The following is a 20,288-nucleotide window of genomic DNA, read 5'->3' on the forward strand; positions in this document are numbered from 1 at the left end:
CCCCCATGGCTGCTAAGCAAAACTCATCCGCCTCATTAGTGAACCCCAACTCCTTAACACAGACCCATACTATTTGGCCTGTGAAGGGATAAATAGCAAGGCACGCTAACCAGATAACTGGAATCTGGGAAATGCAGACAGGGAAGGGGGTAAGTTAAAAGTGCCCAGTTATGAGAATAAGTCCAATTGATGTCTAAGGAATGCCAACCATAATGTCACCAGATGAAAGGACTTTGCCCAGTCAGTTCCCACATGCGATGGGGGCCCAGCCTTGGCCCTGAAGTGCCCGACCAAGGCACCATGCAGCCCAGAGAAGGTCCCCCAGGGCCTGGGCCCTCCGTACCGATGGTGCAGTGCTCGCCGTTCCATCCGGGGCTGCACTCGCACTTGCCGTCGCGGCAGGTCCCGTGCTCGGTGCAGCGAGGGTGGCAAGCCCGCTGGTCACAGGCCGCTCCCGTCCAGCCATCCTCACAGCGGCACGTGCCCCCCACGCAGGCGCCGTGGCCGCCACAGTCCGCAGCACAGATTTCTGTGGGGAGGTGGGGAGAGGGAAGGGGCAAACCCGGGCCAGGAGGGGCAGGGGTGGGAGGAGAGAGGGAGAAAACAAGTGTTGAGCGAGTTGTTGTTAGGAACAAGGGTCACACTTGGCTACCTTCCTCGGCTTTTGTGAGCAATCAGATTCCAGAGGCTTGGGAGGCTAATCTCCGTGGACAATGACCCTCGGACAAGAACAATTCTCTTGGCAGAAGCCTGTCCTGAGCCCATTCTTCATCAAAATAGGCTGGATTGAAGGGCTGTAATCTGTTTGCTTTCCCCTATTACCAGTCTGTCCCCACTTCTGTGCTTGCCACTTCCAAAGGGGACCGGCCTGTTGAACAGATGTGAGGAAAAGTCAAATTTAATTAAAAACCAGTTATGTGTGAAAACAAAGTGAGGATGAGTCCTCAATTGCCAAGCAAAGTGCTTGTGGGTCTCGCTGGGGCATGTGAAGGGTTCTCGGGCCTGCATTTTGTTCCAGCCTTGAACCTAAATGAGGTGCAGTGAAAGAAAGGCTGGATCCTGCACCTCCTGGATGTACTCTAGGTGGTTGTTTTGTGCCTTTGCTGTTTTTGCTCTGTCTTCCTGTGCTTCATCACTCCAACTCTGAGCACCATCGAAATGGCCTTTCTGATCCAGAGCGGGTCGTGCGGGTGGGTTGTGGGGGGTGGACTACACAGCCTGACCCTTCACAAACAGGCACATGACCTGACTCACCAGCTTCTTGGCCTTGGGGCCAGTGAAGCTTCATGGTTATGCAGGCAGAGGCTGTGAAGGCTCCCAAACACAACTGTTTTTCAGGGAACGGGCAGAGCAACCATAGCCACCGATACCTCTGCCAGGGCTGTGATGGAGACCCTGACTTGATTCTGTGCCTCACGGCCCAACCGTCTTCAAGTGAAAATCTCAATACCTTTAATTTCTCTCAAACTAAATTATTTGGCACCCATGGGCAAAAATTGTTTTTGACCGTGACTCCCTTTTAAGCTGTACTCTTGGTTTAGAAGCTACTAACTGCTTTTAAAAAAGAAAACAAAATTAGATCTCAGAGACTCAGGCCTTCCTTACCGGTCTACAAGACAATGGCTAAAATGTTCAAGAACTAAAAAACAACAGTGAGTTACCATTTATGGTGTGTTTCCATGCCAGGCACCTTGCCAAAGCATACTACCTGCACAGGGAGGTGCTTCACGCAATAACACACTGGATTTCTCATCTGCTCAGAGGAGAGGTAGGCTGCTGTAAAATGGGTTCAAAGAGCCCTGACCTGGAGCCAGGGCACCTGGGCTCAGGAATTCTCAGCTATGTGACCTTGGGCAGGTTCCTTGACTTTTCCAATGTGTTGAGCGTGGGCATTATGCTGCTGCCTCACAGCGCCTGTGCTGACTATTGGGGCTTTGGTGGATGACAGAAAGGCCATGGTAAAGATCATTAATTCAGGAAAGGTTTCTCAGGAAAGTGAGTTTTAGACTAGGAGTCCGAGGACCAGGTTTGCAAGGTCGTGCCTGCTCAGCTACTAATCTGCTCTTGATCTTCGGAAGGTCACTTTTCTCTCTGGGTGTCAGTTTCCTTTCTACTAGAGGGGAAACATGATGGCATCAAAGGTCCCTCCAGCCCTCAGGCTATGGGAGTATATGCTACAAGTACCCTCCATGTCACAGAGCATCATCTACCCCCAGGCTCAGCTCAAGTGTCCCTCCTCCTCTGAGAAGTCTCCTGAGAGTCACTCTGTGGTTATTCTCTTGCCCCTTGCCGTCCCATATTACACGGTAGAGTGATTTTCTGTTTCTCTGTCTCTCTGCCAGATGTGTGGGATTGAATTCTTCTGATCAGTTCTATGCCTGATACCCAGCACAGATCTTGACACAGGAGACTCTTAATCAAGGTTTGTTGTATAATGAATGTATATGTGCCTGGTGCTATAGGTGCCTGAGAATGTAAAACAATTCACATAGACCCTGCTCAGCCTGGCCGAAAATTAATTCAGGCCAATTTGTCTGATTATCTCTAGTGAGTTGCCCCTATGGAAACTTCCCAAGTGAGGGTGGGGCTGTGGAGCAGGGTCACTGCATCCACAAGCCCTCCAGGAATGGGACTACTTAGGATGCTCTTCAAGCTTCCTTCCCTTCTTGCACAGACAACAATGGCATTCTCCAGGCCCCAGGCCTCCTCAAGTCCTGTTTCTTAAGTTTCCTTCCCTCCACACAGCACTGCAATGACTGCTGGTGGCTCTGGAGGCTGAGGCTGCACTCAGGGGCTAGAACTTTCCTTTGGGAGACAGAGAGAGAGGATTAGCTTAGCATTTGTTTGGGTATACTCAGCACTATTTCCAGGTGGCAGTTTATGGTGTGAAAGTAAATAGCAGACAGTACTTCTGTTCACTGAGGTGTGAGCCAGGAGAGGGACAGAAGGACAGGCTGCTGGGACCAAAGCCTTGGTGATTCAGGCAGCAGGGCATGTGGAGTTCATGGGGGCTGAGAGCAGAAGAGGCAGGCTTTTCCCAGCACTTGACTGTCTGACTTCAGGTCTTAGCTAACAGGTCGTTCATTCCTTTATTAATTAATCTGGAAGCAGTAGGGATAAAAGAGCATAAGACTTGAAATGAGATGTGGCTCCAAATATCACTTCTGCCAGTTATATGAACTTAGGCAACCTATTCAATTGCTCTGAGTTTTGTTTTCTTCCTCTGTAAAAGGGGGAGGAAGAAAGCTTCCACTTTAGGGGGTATTTAGTGCCTGATAAACAGTAGGTATCAATAAATTCACAGTGATTTATTTTTCTAATAATATTCCACGCATGCTCACTATGTGCCAGAGACTGTGCCTGGTACTAGGAATCCAGAGGTCAATAAGATACGATCTCTGCCCTCCAGGAGATCATAGTCCAGACAAAGCACAAACTCATATTGACATTCCAAAGATTATCCAAATAATCTACAGCTGTTACTCACTTCTCTGTACCTTTTTGCTTGTGTGCAATGAATAAAAAAGCCACGAATCTTGGGATCAGAAAGATTTGGGGTCTACCCTTGGCTTTGTCACTTACTGGCTGGGTATTCTGCAAGTTGCAAGTTATGAAATTCATTGGAGCCTCACTTTCTATTTCTGTAAAATGGATATAATAATTCTCACTTCACCAATCTCACAGGGCTGGTGTTAGATCAAATGAGGTCCTGTGTGGGAAAGTATTTTTGGTTAATAACTAACAAACACATATCAGGTTTTACAGTTTACAAAGCTCTCTTCATGTACCATTTCTCATTTGACTATTACAATAATGCTGTGAGAACACCTGGCTATTATCTTTCCTAGAGGTGAGGCTACCGAGACCCAGACAGCATAAGGGAATTCTGTCAGGTCATGTGGTCATCTGGTGCTTCTCATTTGGACAATCCTCAGAGCGATGCTGTAAGACTAGCATTTTACAGATAAAAGGGCAGGCTCTTCTCTGAGGGGACTGGACCTCCTGGTTCTTCAAGCAGATTCTCCCCTGTTTTCTGGCCCTGTCGTTTATCCTGTGTTACATCCAAGTCAGACTTTGGATAGATGTGAAATGAAATGAGATCCTCTACGCAGAGTTTCCCAGACATTGGTCTCACTTTTCCCATCTGGAGACCGCAAAGCTATCCACCCAAATATTCCATTTCCTTGCCAGTTTACACTAGACGTGCTCTCCTGGCCTGAAGCTACAGTTGCCTGGTGGCCGGACACCCCTCCAATCAGCCCTTTACAAGCTGGGTTGTGAGCTCTTACACATTTTAATGGAAGGGGCCTGAACAGGGTGACCTTGATGTTTATGGGATACTAAATGACGGTCACACAACCTGTCAGTGTTCAGCTTCTCCTCTGCAGATGGTCTCTCTGCCTGAGTGAAGGAGACCCGCCCACTCATGATGGAACAGAACCCCGAGATGCTACTTCATCACTTGGCCTCAAGTTGTAGGCCCTATTGTGATTTTTAAATATGCCTCAATATTTTTTTTCCTTGAAATAAAAGGAACTGCTTTATTTTTCCTTGTAGATTCTGTTTTGACCTGAAAGCAGATATAACTTCTCAGAGTGAAAACCAAATAGGCTAATGCAAAGGAATGTGCTTTGACAGTTCATATACCCTTTACATAGTTTAAACAGTACTTGGTGAAATTTGGGTCACAGCTTCCTCAATTGTAAACTGAGGATGACACCATTTGCTGTTGAGGGCTGTTGTAGGGATTATTCTCTTTTGTTTAATTTCATGAGTGCTAACTCTTAGTGGGCACTGGGGATCTCATGGGGATTATGACGGACACGGTTCTTTCCTGACCTCAAAAAGTTTACAGTCCAGCATGGCAGGCAGACAAAATCTCAATCAAATAAATGAGTTAACATAAATGGAAGAAAAGCTTCTAGCATAGTGCCTGGCAGATGGTCAAGATATAATAAATTATGCCCACATATTCTTATAAGAAAGGAAATGAAGTGTAGTGGCAAGTGTACCAGACTGAAGTCAGAAGATCAGATGTGGATTCTGACTTATGCACCATACCCAATACAAATACATATCTGATAAATGCTAGATGACTTTCACATGATTAGCATCAGAGCTTTCTGACTAAATGCTGGAGGGCTGGGACCTGGGAGGAATCTTTTACAGAACTATGGAGTACACGATCCACAGGGGTCAGATTCTGATTCCCTAATTTCCTTGGGTCTTTGTGGAGTCCTTGGGAGAGTTACTTAATCTCTCTGAACCATACTTCTTCACCCGTAAAATGAGAGAGAGTAATGATGGTCCCCTACAGGGTGACTAGTGATAACTGAAGGAAAGGGTATATGTGAAAAGCTCAACGTAAACTATGCTATATACACAACTGATTGATGAGGCTCTAAGATGTCCTTTATCAGCACAGCTCCTAGTCATCCAGCAGAGAAGCATCTTCCTGAAGAGCAAAATATTTGCTTTTCTAGTAGCAGCTTCAAAATGTGAGTATAAAGCCCTTTCTCTGCTCACCTAGCATGGCATCATCAGCTGAGACCTTCAAAACCCAGTTAGAAACCATTTGTGTTTGTAGCCCAAGCGCCCTTTTGAAAACAGGTGATAATGTCCAATTGTCTTAAAATTCTCATTCCAAGCTTGTAAAGTTCTTTACTGAACTTTATAGGTCCTTGGAAATTAACCAGGTTAGGTCCATGAACACCTTAGTTCTCCTCCTAGGGAAAGTCACACCCATAACACTTCCCCTTTCCTACCCCACCTCTGCTCTGCCTCACTTGTACACATGTCTGCTCTCTAGACTGGAAGCCCCCCTGATGGCAGGCTCCAGCTTTTATTCATCTTGGTTTCCTGGCAGCAGGTGCCAGGGCTGGCATAGCATGAGCTTTCAACAAATATTTGTTGAAAGAACAGATGAATTTAAAAAAAAAAAAAAAAGCTTCATGGAAAAGGTGTTAAGTCAGTTGGCTCAACTCTATCTCAGTGCCACATTGCACAAAATTTATTTGGTTAAATATATTCACACAGGGGCTCAGTCTCCTATGTGCCTAATCTTCCTAGAAATTCATCTTCAATCTCCAACTGAGAACACTGTAATTTAAGTGTCTCAGTACTTACACTCTCACATACATCTTCCTTCATGCCAATGCCTATATCACACCCATTCTCTTTCTCTGACATGAAATCAGGTGGACACATGAGGAAGAGGAGAAAAGGGTAGGGAAAAATGTAAGGTTTACCTATTGGTTAATCGTGCCTCAAACTGTATACGGGAAAAAGCTGCCCCAGGCTCCTCTCATTAAATGTTAATCATCGTATAACCCTGGATGGAGCCTGAGATCTGTCATGGCTACGTTTTAATTTGTCTTGACTTACTTTACAATCTTGTTCATTAAAATACCTGGTAGGGGAAGCTGTGTCTCTTCTCTAAAGGTAGAGACTTACATATAATTTTCCAATAAAATTTCTTCAACTTGGAAAGATGCTCAAAACTGATATGAGTGGAGGATAGAGGGGACCCCACCCAAGGATCTGTGGGCTTTCCTGTTGAGCAAGCGACGTATCCAAGTGAAGCCATTTTTAAAATTCCAGGGATATGTAAACAGAGTCTTGGCCCCATGTGGCTTCCTGGGAAGTCCTTTAATAAGTTTGTATTTAGCACTTTAAGTGATGACAGGGAAAACTGTTCTATTTTGTTTTAGACCTGAGGTTCTGAGCGTGACTTTAAGAAACAATAGAGGTTCAAATAATTTTAAATGATTCCTGCTAGGATTTTCTGTTTCATAACTAGCTCATCTGAGTTAGTGCAAAGCTTGTGGAACTTCTCTGAATTCTTGGTATACTTTAAGTCCAAGCCACAATACACAGCATTCGAGGCAAAAATAAGGAGTAAATGTAGAACCACTGTTGGTGCCACACAAGTAATATCTCATTAAATCCTCACAACAGTCCTGCAGTGGTATTTTCACTCCAGTACTGTAGTTGAGGAAACAGCTTGGAGAGATTAAGTGACTTGCTCAAAGGTTCTTAGCTAGAATGAAAGATGACTATGATTTACACAGGCTTTTGGTCTGTGAATTGTGGGACCAAGTTTAGGCAAAATCTCAGATATAATCTGACATACTTCACTGACTGTCCATCCATCCATGTGACTGGGACAGGTTATTTCACTGACTGTGAAGTATGTCAGATTATATCTGAGATTTTGCCTAAACTTGGTCCCACAATTCGGCTAAACTACAGGATCTCTGAAATCAAGTCTGGGTCTCTTTTCTCACTCTGATCCAATGTTTATCATATTAAGAACTTTTTACTTTGTTTGTCTGTTTATCTGTTTCTTTAACCTCCATCCATTCATTCACCCATCTATTAGTCCATCTATCTGTCCATCCACCCAACCGTCTAATCACTAACCAGCTATCTAGTCACTAGGTCATCTAACTACCAGCCTATCCTTACTGGGCCATCTAACTGCCAGCCTATTCGCCCATCCATCCATCCATCCATCCATCCATCCATCCATCCATCCATCCATCCATCCACCATCCATCCATGACTGGGACAGTTATTTCATCTTTTTGTGCCTCTATTCCACAAAATAGGGTATAGACACCAACATCTCAGGTTCATGTGAGGCTTAAATGCACCTTGCAATGTGCATACTGGACACTCTTTTATAGAGTAAACACATACTATGTGGCAACTATATTATGTTTAGGTGCTGGAAAGATCCAGGAGAAGGGAAGGTTTGAAGATACTGGGGAGAGCAAGGAGGTGATGTGAGTAACTTAGGTGTCTCTCAATGGCTGGAGAGGACTGGATCTGGAGCATAATTGGAGGAACAGGCTTTGTGGGTACCTCGTCTTCTATGGAGAGATATGCAGGCAGAGACCTGTGTTAAGGGACAGGTCAGGATGATGGGAAAGCACATAACCAGTGCCTCACAGTTTGCAGTGAGGTAAGACTCTCTGCTGAGCAAGATGCTGATGAATAGATGTGGAAGTTTGAAAGAGCCCTTGGGGAAGGGGAGCAAGAACTAAAAAAGTGCAAGAAGAATTGAAGCTGAAAAGGCCCAGGAGAGTCAAAAGATCATGAGCATGATGTGATTTGGTTTCAGGTGCTCAGAAGCTCAGCTGTAAGATCGCAGATGGTGAGTGGTTGCAATGATTCTGGGTTTTGCAAGGTGGATGTGAAAGAAAGGCAGAGACAAGGAAGCTGTGAGTAATGAAGGAAAAGAGCTAGAGGTGAAGGAGTATGGGAACAGGGGAAAATGAAGGAGAAGGAGGGTAAGCCAGAAGAGAGCTGATGCTGGGCAGGAAATGGCCTGGTTCTGGCCAGAGGATCTACTTTAGGCGGGTTTAGTGATACAAGAGAAAAAGAGGAGGAAGACTTAGAAGACCAGTTTTTGTGGTCAGAGATGTACTAGCCATTCTGCAGACAGGAAAACGAGGGCCCAGAGAAAGGAAGTGTCTTATTCTTTGCTGCACAGTGACACGCATGTCACTACTTGAGCAAGAACTTGATGGTTGCCTTAGAAAATAGTCATGTAAGGAGCCAGGTAGAAAACGGGCTAAAAATGGGGCCTTACCACACTCTGGTTCCTCCTCTGTGCCTCTGCACATGCTGTTTCCATGGTCTAGGTTCTCCTTAAACCCAATCTTCACATGTTCTACTCTAAAGGTGCTTTGAGTTCTTACTCCAGTGCCACCTCCTCCTTGAACCCTTCTTCCAGTGCTCCTGCTGGAAGGGGTTTCACTTTCTTCATTCCCAAAGCACTTTATGTGGACCTTTTTTTTATCAGGGCTATTAGTCTGTGTTGTCTCCAGAACCCTGCCATCATCAGATTAATCTCTGAATTCCACAATGAATCTTACATAGGAGATGGATTATTTGACTGCATCTACATACTGCCAGATTCCAGCGGTACGAGGCAGGGTGCTCTACATAACTGTTCAAGGTTCTATAATTTTGCACAGAACAGAGGCTTGGATTTAGGCAAGCTGGATGTAAGAGCCTGCTCCGCCACTTCCCAGTTATGGGAAACAAATATTTCTCACCTCTGACCTTTATCTTTGTCATTTATAAAATGACAATATTGATACCTGTCTACTAGAATCTTAAAATTGATTAAAAAATGAATTTGGTACCTACTATATGTCAGATTCCCCTAGACTGGGGATTCAGAAATTATATCAAATGATTCCTATCCTCAAGCGACTCAAATCTACCTATGTGGAAATGAGCACAAAGCTGGCCAGCAATACCTGGCACATAGTAAACTAATTACAAGTTAACTTTCTTTCCCACAGGGCAGATATCCCTATATTTTGAACAAATTGGTTCAAATATCACACCCACTCTCCCTCTCTCTCTTACTAAATTGGGCAGACGTTGTTTTAGTCTCAGCGCAGGTTTCAGGAAGAAGCCAGAAGGGGAGGAAGGTACAGGAAAGGAGCCTCTAACTTCCTTACGGTAATTAGTCTCCTTTTGACATTGAGGCCAAACCCAAGCCACTCTCTTGTGCTTTTCAACTTCTATCCCTATCACCCAGGAGCCAGAGCTGCTCCAAGCCCCGGCTCTGTCCTACAGACAGAGACAGCAGCCAGCTAATGAGCCTTGGGAACCATATGGCCTTTCACCTCACTCAAGGAGCTCGGAAAGCTTTCAAACCAAGCAGAAAAGTAGATTCCAGTATCTCGGTTCATAGCAGTCGCCACACCTATTCCCCCAGGACTAGAATTTCAAGCTTTTTGAAGCACCTATCACAAGAAGTAGTAGGCCACTGCTATTTACCTTAATTGGAGAGTATTGGGCTTGCTGATTAGAGGTGTTCACACCTGGCTTGGAGGAGGCCTCCAAATAGAGTCTGACTTTGCTGAAGTATAACAAGCAATGAAAGGGCTGGTGAGCAGAGAAGCCAAAGCACGTGACTGGGATGTGTGTTTTTAGCCAGGGCTGGAACACTATCCGAACTCCACTGAAAGAGCCCAGTTGGGTAAACCGAAAAGACAGCTGCTGTTGAATGCTCTTCCCAAAGACCTCCAGCCCCGATATCCCTTGTGAAAGGCCCACCTCTCCAGTCACGTGCTTATCCATCTAACCTTCTCTCGGACATCTCCACCTAGATGTTCCCTAGGCACCTCGAACTGCATGCCAATATTACAGTAAGCTTTCTAAAACCAAACCTGACTGTGCCACCTCTCTGCTTAAAATCTTTCAGTGGCTCCCAATGACAGCTAATCTCTTTCAAGGCCATTCATGATATGATGCATGCTAACTTTCCTCACTGCTTCCCCTTCTCACTACTACCACAAATATCCTAAGCTAAGCCACTCGAAACTAATGGTCTTTCCTAGAAAATGGCTAGATCTGTCCATCCCATCTTTGCTGCAAACCTTGGCTTCTACAATGGGCTGCTGCAAGGTGCTTGCCTCCTCCTTCCATCTCTGCCCATTCAAATCTAACCTCTATCACCCACCTTAAATTCTACTTCCTCCAAGAAGCCCCACTGGGTGCCCCAGAAGGCAATTTCTCTTTTCCTTGACTGCTGGTAGTATTGCTGGGTACACTGTTGGACATGATCCAATTTACACGGTTCCTGGAAGTGATACCAAATGAAGTGGTACTTTATAAACTTGATACCTGATTCAGACAGTATTAGTATAAACCCTGGTAATAGTTAATGGAGGAGTAATGGAGGAGAGTTATGGAGGAGATGAACATGGGCTCTGAAGCCAGAGGAAGCTGGATTTGAATCCTTATTTTTTCAGAGTGTTTTTGGGCAAGTCACTCAAACTCCCTGAACCCTGGTTTCCTGGTAATAACATCATTTGTAATGTCAGAGCCTTCTGTATTTGTTGTTTGAATAAATCATGAAGCACATACATGAAGGAGCTCTATAAAATTTCCATTCAAAGAATAGTTATTATCTTAAAATTACATGTTATCATACCAGCAGTTTGATTTGGGCATACAACCAGAGATTTTGTGTAAGATACCAGCTTGGGCACCCAAACAGAAACCTGATTCTGAAGCCCAATTTCAGAAGGGCTTACATTTGTATATTGAAGAACTCCAATTCTCACAGAAAATGTTCCAGAGCTGTCAGGAAGAAATTCTACTAAATTACAAAGCTGCTAACTCCTGGTTTATCAACCTTTAACTCTGGTAGTGTTTAGTAGTATGCCTGTCTACGCCTAATTTCTGTCTTTAATTAAATGTTAGGGACTGACCATTTCATTGTGTTTAAACCTCCATACTACATCCCAGACAAGTGGTGGGCTCTTCTTCGCCTCCTTCCTTTGCCTTCTCTGTCTCACTGTCAATCTCTCAGATATTTATTATTCTAAACTTTGATTTAAGGCAAGCACTTGCTATTGGGAAGGGGTACAGGAAATGTCAAGTCTCAACGGATATTATTCCTTGGGTGAAATTCTAACCTCGCGTTTCCGTTCTCAACATACCTATACAGAAATAGCCCAGTCTGATCATTTCCTTTTGATGTTTAATTGGATGTCAGTGCTGTGTTTTCTGGGCTGAGAAGCTAATGCTTCTCAGAGAGGGAACAATTCCGGCTACGCCAATGAGACTCGTAACAGGGGAGAATGTTCAACGCTGAATCTAATTTTCTCTCCCATCCATGAACGTAAGACAATTTATCTGGCATTAAAGCATCTCACTCAGTCTTTCTGTCATTAATAAGAATTAAATTCTGTTCCCTCAAATTTAAATGTAATTATATTTTGCCTTGTAAATAAAATTGAATTACCATTTTCAAAATTTAGCACTAATACAACTGCTATGTTTAGAGCTTTAATTTTTTTTTAACCCTGTTGCTACTTTCAGCTTATTCTTTTTAAGGCATTGGGCTTATTTTTCTGTCAATTGTGACTTAATTAGATAACAGAGCTTTTCTGCTCCCTATCCGTTTTATCATTATTGTTATTAATTACGCTTTGCGAGTTGCTTTTCTTTTTGGTAGGAGAGAAGAGTAATAGAGAAGAAGTTGGAAGCTCAGAGAATCTGAGCTTGAATTCTAGAAGGTCTCCTAAGTGAAGATAGAAACTAGGCCAGGTTGAGCAGAGTTAGCTAAAGAAAGGGTCCTGATGTGGAGTCTAAAAGGGTAATCTACACCATGCATTAAAATTTTTTTAATCCAAGGTTTCCAGTGAGGCATTCAGTAGACTCTATGATTTGAACCCTGCCCACCTTTCTGGCCTTACTTCCTCCATCTATCCCCGTGGCTCCTATTCTCCAGTCAGACTCAGGTAGGACTTGACCATCAGAAGACACTCCTGCACAGCTCTGTACTCCTGCACATATGCTGTTCTGTCTGCCTGGACTGTTCCTCTCCTTTGCCACCAGGGAGGCTCCTTCTGTCCCCTCTCAAGGTCCAGCTCACAAGTCTCCTCCTTGGGGAAGACTGTCCCAGGTTCCTGTCATACCCTTCTCTTAGCTGAGCTCACTGCTCCTTGTGCTTACAAACCCCACTGAATGCACAGCAGTCAGAACTCTTATCATGTCACATAACTACATGTTGCTTCCTGCATGGACTGTAGCTTTCTGGTCCTCAGTGCCTGGAACAGTGCCCGAAACACAGGAGGCCCGAAAGGTTTATGAGTAAATGAAGTAGTAGGTGTGCATGTCAGGGTGGGGGTGCAGGTATGGAGCTGTGCTGGGTGCTCTCTCTGCGGATGCTGTGCTCTGCTTTGGAATAGAGCTCAAGAAGCTCATTATCCTAAGAGGAGGGTGATGTAAATGCTATGTGGCCCTCGCACAGTTGTTTGGGAATAAATGTGCCAGCACATTAGTGACTCTTTCATCTAGATGTCGTGACCAGTGTTGGGGGCTGGGGAAGGGGTGGCAGAGTCTCAGAAACCACAAAGAAACCAAGACTCTAAGCTAGTTGTTCGAGGTCACTTAGACTCAAATCTGAGTCTGGCTCTAAACCTTCACTATGGAAACTGCCCTCCAACTTAAAATTTGTTAGAGTCTAAAAATTATTTGACTAATTAAGATGTAGTTATGCATTCTAAAAATATACACTAATATTTTATTATTGAGTGCTTACTGAATGCTAGCCACCATGCTAGGCATTTTATACATACATATTAAAGCTAATTTGAAAAACAATAATGCGAGGCAGATATCATTAGCCATATTCTCTAGATAAGCTGAGTCTTGAAAAGGTCTGGCTTGATACCACTCCAAATCCAGTGCATTCTCACTGACTGTACATGCTACCTCCAATCCCATCCCACTGAATCTCTAAAACATCTCCACCTGTTATTCCATGAAACTCAATTGCAGTAAAATGATAAGAATCATAAACCACCAGCATGAGCATTTTATAGGCAGAATCTCTGTCATGTACTGCTTCTATGAGCCAGCGACCCAAAGGAATAAAATGTAGTGAGCGGGCCCTCTCAAATAAAAGTCGTTTATGGAAGACAAGATTGCAGAGAGCTCACAGAGCAGTGGAAATGAGAAATGAATTTATGAGGCTGAGGACAGAGGCTACTGGGCTGGGATGAAGGAGAAGGAAGATCTGAGGGAAAGCTAATGGAGGGCAAATGATGAGTCTAAAGGATCATATTTAAAATAGCATCCTGGAAAATGCCACAGAGCCTGAAATCGTCTTTAGACGTCATTCGGTTCTGACAAAAAGGTAGGCTTTTCCAATTTTAAAGACCGTCTCAAAGAGGTTAAATTCTTTCTCTTTTCTGAGGTAGCTCCAAGCCAAGAGAATGAAGAGCCAACAAAAGCACTTGGGGAGGGGATAAGGGGAAGCCGTTCTGCTCAGCAGTGCTGCCAAGCATGCCCACTTTATGCAAAAGCTGATGAGGCGTCCAGCCCAGCAGGGCTGCTCTCTGGGGAAGATGGCTTGAAGGAGGTGAAATGATGCCAGCTCTTATCCAGGAGGGGTTCTAGATGGCTGGCACTGCACATGAAACTAACACGAGTTAGTTTAGGAAAGTGACAGAGAAGGAGCCCAGGGGTTTGGTTTTAGCCCTGCAGAGTGTATTAGGGAGCAGGGTAGGGATGGAGGTGGGGAAATACTGAGAATAAAGATTAGACTGTCTAGTAGTATGCTGGGATCTTCCTGGGCAGAGCCTTTAGCTGTTGCCCCTCCCTCCCCTTTGACCGTCACTGGGTAAGGCATTCATTCAGTAATCACTGAGAACCTAATGTGTGTCAGGCCCTGTCCTAGATATATTAGTAGATCCTGACCTTATGGAGTTCAGAGTTTGGCAAGAGACAGGCACAGTTACAATCTATTACTCAGTTTACTGCACAGCCGAGGAAGGGCCTTGGAGCCAGATCCGCCACTTACTAAAGGGGGATGCCGGCAAGGAATTTAACTTTTCTGAGCTTCAATTTCCTCTGCTGGAAAATGGAACTAGTAATAATTCTTTCACAGGCTCTTATGAGCCTTAACTAAGATAATGGCTATAAAGCACTTAGTTCAGTACCTGGTACATGGTAAGCACTAAGAAATAGATGACTTTAGTTAATGCTCCATCCTGTGGCTTGTCGGAAAGAAAGACGAGATTACTGACAAGGAAATCTCTTTGGATGGAAAGTGGGCTTTAGGCAAGAGCTGAGGACTTAGAAAAAATGGGCCCGGATTTAATTCAAACTCTGCCACTGATTAGCTGTTACTTTGAAGTCATTTCCCCCTCTCTAACTCTTTCCCATCTGTAAAACAACAGCAGTAGCATCATCTCCACCACCATCATTATCACCACCATCACTACTACCACCACCACCACCACCAAACCTACCCCGCCATCACCGCCATCACCACTACCCACAAAAGACTGAGAAAGTGAAGTCCCACTGGGCCCAGAGTAGAGGACTGAGGTGTACTGGGGACAGGGGATGGGCCATATAACCCATGCTCTTCCAGGATACAGGAATCTGTTTAGTTGTCTTGTGTGGTTTGTCAGGAAGGAAGACCACATTATTGAGGCTGGATTTAAGAAGGGATTTCTGAGATGAGATTGCAAGCCAAGATGCTGGGAGCCCAGGGGCCTTAGTAAACACTTGCATAAAACCTGACTTCACTGTTTCCACAAACCTTACCAAAGTGCTGGGGAATTTATCAGCTCATATTTCATTACAGGCTGGTTGTTGAGTGCAGGGCATGTTGATTTAAACTGCTCTCATCAAGTCCTGTTCTCCATGCCAAACAGAGAGACACTCATCTCAGGGAGGAGCTAGTCTTCCTTCCTAGGAGGGCCAGACTGTGGGGACCCATTTCTGTCAATCCCAAAACCCACAGTCAGTCCTGATGGTGCAAGAATCACTTTGGATATGTCCGCTGGCCTGCAGCTCGGGATGGGAAGGCTCTGGGAGGTGTCTGAGCCAACCCTGCCATGCCATGACTAAAGCTCTCATTTCCTGGGTGTCTGAGTTGTGTCAGACACTGGCTAACCACTTTGCCTTTATTTTCTCACTGAATCCTTACAAAAGTCCCATAGATAGTTTTACCTAAAAGGAAACCAAGGGTCAGAGAAGTTAAGCAACTTGCCAAAGCCATTCAAATAGTGGGGAGGTCTACTGAAACAAAGTCTAATGTCTTTTCTACTACCCTGCAGTTAATACCCTGACCATGATGAGTCCCTCAGGTATGGTGGCATGCACTCAATAAAGCATCTGTTGCTTAGCTTCATGGCCAAAACTCAACAGTGAGTTTTACTTCCACTGAGTGAAAGTGCCCTTGGTAGAGAGGTAGAGGAAAGACATGAAGTGCTCACTCTGTGCAGCCACTGTACGTGGACATACATTATATAACTTAATGATCACATGATCCTTTGAGGTAGGCACTATTATCACCTCCATTTTTTCAGATAAAGAAACCGAAGTCAAGAAAAGTCAAGTACTATGCCAAGGTCACACAGTTAGCATGTGGCAAAACCAGATAGAGCCCAGGCAAGTACTGCCTACGCAGTAGGAAATGCGGAGAGAAAGCCACTATGGAAGTGCTTTCACTAGCTTTCAGACTCGCTTCTGGAGGGGAGGTGACAGCTGAGGAGAAACTAGCTTGTGTGTGTCTGTGTGTATGAGGGGATGGGGGCAGCACAGAATGCTGGGAAGGAGGCTAGGCAGGGGCACATCATGTCATGCACCAGCATCTGCATTACTTAAGCAAGTTGATGCAAATCCTCAAGCCTCAATGTGAATGGGGACAGTGCCATATCTGTCACACTGTCTCAACAATAGGGCCATTGTTACGAGAGGTGTGTGTATGGGAAATAAGTTTATATGCTGTGAGGCACCTGACAAACACAAATTGTTATTACTATTGCAAGGGAAGGCAGTGATTTTGAAGCCATCTTTTAAATTCCTGGCCTTGTTTTAATCAGTTATAGGTTAGAGATTTAAAAACTATAATCGACATTTTTTTCAAAAGGGCATATCTCATCTTGCTTGTATTAAATGTCTTTGTTAATACTAAGGGCTCTCACCAATGGGTATTTTAATCAAAATCATAACAATAGCTAACTTTTGCTGAGGCCATATCATGGGCTACGTAGTATACTTTTTTGCATTATCTTAAATAATTCTCCAAATAATAACTCCAGAAGGTAGGTACTATTATTATCTCTATTTTACAGTTTAGAGAGGTGAAGTGACAAGCCTTAATTTATAATTAGTAAGTAGCAGGGCCAATGTTTGAACCCAGGTCTGTCAGATTCAGGGACTCTTTTCATCCCATGGAGGCTCTCTGCCCTCACACATGAGGCCACATACATGTTTGATACCCATTATGGGGAGTGGTGTGCACAGAGTTGAGGAAGATGAGCTCTCACAATTTTATTCAAAGTCCGTTCCAAAAGTTCTGTTGTCTCCTTTTACAGGACCCAAAGTTACACCTGCTTCTGTCAGAGGCTGTGCAGACTCATCAAGGATTAACAATGCATGGACGGTTATATACCTATCCTAAATTAGCTTTGTGGCCGTATAATGAACAATATAACCCAGTGTAGCTTTAAGAGGACCATTTATTATATTGCTATAAACAGAGCTATATAAAAAGCATTATTCCTAAGACTCTGCGTATCTATGTTTGCAATCATGTCTTTACATGAGCGTTGCAAAAAAGGATAAAAGTCCAATTTAGATTGCGGATTGAACATCAATTGATTGAGCATCAATTCTCCATTCAACAGGGAAAGGTAATTTCAAGGATTCCAAAGGCACAAATGTGGTATGGATCTCATTTTCACCAAGGATCTCAACTATGCTTCCTGATGGCAAGCAGGACTGTTAACACACAACACAATGAGCTAATCTGAGCTTCACTTTGTTTAAACAGTGTGATGTCGTGGGAAAAGTAAAAGAGGAATGATAATGCCTTTCTCATAGGTTTTTGTTGTTGTTGTTGTGGATTTAAATAGTGGACACTGTTTAAATGAGATATTAGAAGTGAACATACCTACTATATACCAATACTGTGTTAGCTGATTCAAATATGTTCTCATTTAATTCTCCTCTTGAAAGGGTCTATAAATCATAAAGTGCTTGTAAACAGAAGGTGCCACTATAATTATCCTTTGAACTTTGTATGTATAAACCCTGTGGTGAACCAAATATTGCAATCAAGAACACATTCAATCATATGTTCGTCCGTCCGTCCATCCATCCATCCATCCATCCATCCATCCATCCATCCTTTTATTCGTTAGTATTTACTGAGAAGCTGCTGTGGGCCAGGCCTATTCTGATCATGGAATGGAATGGTAAATAAGACATGCTTGCTTACCTCATGCAACAGTCTCGTAGAGGATCTGGCCAGAAAGGCAGGTGGGGGTCAGATCACAGACAACTCTAAATACCATACTGAGTTTGGACTTCATTTTGATTAATGGGTAAAACCAAAGCTCCATCCCTGCAGATCTCATCTGGACACACTGTTCCCTACGGCCTTGCCTCTGGGGATGGCCATCACAGTGAGAGCGGTGAGATTTCGGTGAAATAAAACTGTTACTATAATTAACATGGTTAAGAGGCAATGTTTTGACTTTCAGGGCCGTCACTATGAAAGGAATGGTGTGAAGATATGATTTTTGAATCCTGTGTCTATCTAAAAGTATAGGTATTGAAGGCTAGAGTTCAGGGGAACAAAAAGCATTCAGAGACATGGGGAACCCACTGATATATGACTGAGAACTGGGCCAGGCACTGACCAGGACTGAAAGGTGAACACGTTAACAGGGAATCCTCCTCCCTCCACCCATGCTGTGCTCTTCTTCTCCCCACATTTACCAATAGAACAGTCGTGTCCAGTCCAGCTTGGGTCACAGCTGCAAAGCCCGGTGTCTGGGAGGAAGGTTCCATGGCCCGAACACTGGTCCAAGCACGTGGCCCTGGGTGACTCGCAGTTGGTGCCTCCCCATCCCACAGAGCAGTGGCACTCGCCTCTTACGCAGACACCCCGGCCAGAACATGTGGGGTCCATGCAGTCCACTGTGACATGGAAGAAAGAGAACACAAGTACGTATCTGACCAGCAAAGGTGAGGCTACTTTAAGCAAACTACGATACCCTGTAGTGGAGCGGAGGGGCTTCCCATACTCTGGTAGAAGGACACAGATCTGTGGAGAGGCCACTTGGTATTCTGAAGAGCAATAATTCTAGCAAATGGTAGACCTGGGATTCTGACTCTACCCCATCCTTGACTGTTTACCTCTCTCAATCTGGGTTTCCTTGCCTGTAAAATGTGGATACAAATTTCTACCTCTTGGTTTGAGGGATGGACAGAGGAAGAAATATGTATCAACCATTCACGTAGCACCCAGTGCCTATTATGTCTGTAACAACTGCAATAATAGAGGACAAGACTTTGTTTTGTTTACTTCTGTATCTCTACCTTGTAACAGTGCCTAGCATAGAGGAGGTACTCAAATATCACTGTAGAAAAAACTTAATGTTTACCACTTCATAATGCAGTTTTATTTATGTGAACGTGGGACTAAAACAGACTTCTTAATTTAAATGAGAATTTATTTTGCATTTAAGTTCCAATAGATTTTATCAACTTCCTAAAATTCTTGTGATTGATATGAACTTACAAACCTCACTTTTTAGGCAAACATTTCAATGACTATTCAAAATTATATGGGGGTGGCTTTGCAAAGCTTCTCTTCATGTGGTAAGTGAACCAACCATATAGCCAAGCAACCCCTGCAGGGCTTCTAGGGCCCAAGGTCAAAGTGATCTCAAGAGACCACTCAGAAAGAGGGAAAGAATAATAAGATTGTTAGGTTACCTACTCTCTGCTTGCACTATAGGAAGTGCTTTACATACCTCATCAGATTCAGTTTTCTCAATAACCCAGTGAGGTAAGATGAGGGAACTAAGGCTCAGACAGCTAAATAATTTATGTCAGATCATACAGCTAGCCCCTGTCAGAAGGTAGAACTGTCTAATTCTGAATCCAATGATAGTTCTGTTACTTGGGCTGATTTTTTTTTTTTTTTAAATTAAAGCCTTAGTTACAGAACTATGCAAAATTAACAGAGACCTCTAATCTTCCATAAAGCACTGCACAGGAAAAGTGGAACTTATCACATGGCTCCAGTTCACATGGAAAGTGCAAAAGGCAGCAGAGAGAAGACAGAATTGGCACAGGGGTTGGTCCTGTTCTCTGCTCAACCAAAAAGTTATTGGATCAGTCTCGTACTTTAGGGAGATAGGGGATTCCATTTATCTTGCAATTGTATGGGGAGAGTGGTGTCCTGGTGGGGTAGGGAAAACAGTGTTGATGGAGCTGCAATGAGTATAGTCAGTTTCTGCCCTATGCTGCAGAGGAAAGAGCTTAGCATTTGATCTCTGAGATCCGAGGTTCAAGGGTCACAGGGCAAAATGTACTGGTTCTATGACCACGGACAAGTTATGTACCTGCTCTGAGCTTTCATCTACAAAGCAGGTATGGTAAAATTACCTATCAGGTTGCTATGAGGACCAAATGACACTGAAGTTATTTGAAAGGGCTGTATAAGCTGTAAATTGTTGGAAAGTAGTTATTTTTCTATCTTATCAGGACATTCAGTAGCATGACTTGGGCAAACTGTGGTCAGAGCTCATTTATAATTCAGACATGCTTTTACTTTATTTATCCATTAAATTTTATAACCCAGTATATTTGACTTTTGCATAAAAGGCTGGGAAGCCAGCCTGGGTATATTAGAGTTACAGACACAAATGGGCAGAGACTTTACAAATGGCAACCTTCTGGGAACAGGCTGTTTATTTTGAGGGCCCGCTTATTAAGAA

At 43.9% G+C, this 20,288-nt stretch overlaps 1 protein-coding gene across 7 annotated transcripts in view; it reads right to left on the reverse strand.

Moving 5' to 3' along the window:
- The window catches only part of TENM4 (teneurin transmembrane protein 4), a 685,723-nt gene that overhangs the window by 109,250 nt on the left and 556,185 nt on the right, over positions 1-20,288 (reverse strand). For all 7 annotated transcript variants that reach the window (XM_039848155.1, XM_039848159.1, XM_039848158.1 and 4 more), the window contains 2 exons: positions 18,280-18,480; positions 344-529 (listed from right to left, as the gene is read on the reverse strand). In XM_039848155.1, the coding sequence (XP_039704089.1) occupies positions 344-529; positions 18,280-18,480 (387 nt within the window). The remainder of the gene's footprint in view (positions 1-343; positions 530-18,279; positions 18,481-20,288) is intronic.

This window comes from Pteropus medius, unplaced genomic scaffold (assembly GCF_902729225.1).
Source record: "Pteropus medius unplaced genomic scaffold, Ma_sr-lr_union100, whole genome shotgun sequence".
NCBI lineage: Eukaryota > Metazoa > Chordata > Mammalia > Chiroptera > Pteropodidae > Pteropus > Pteropus medius.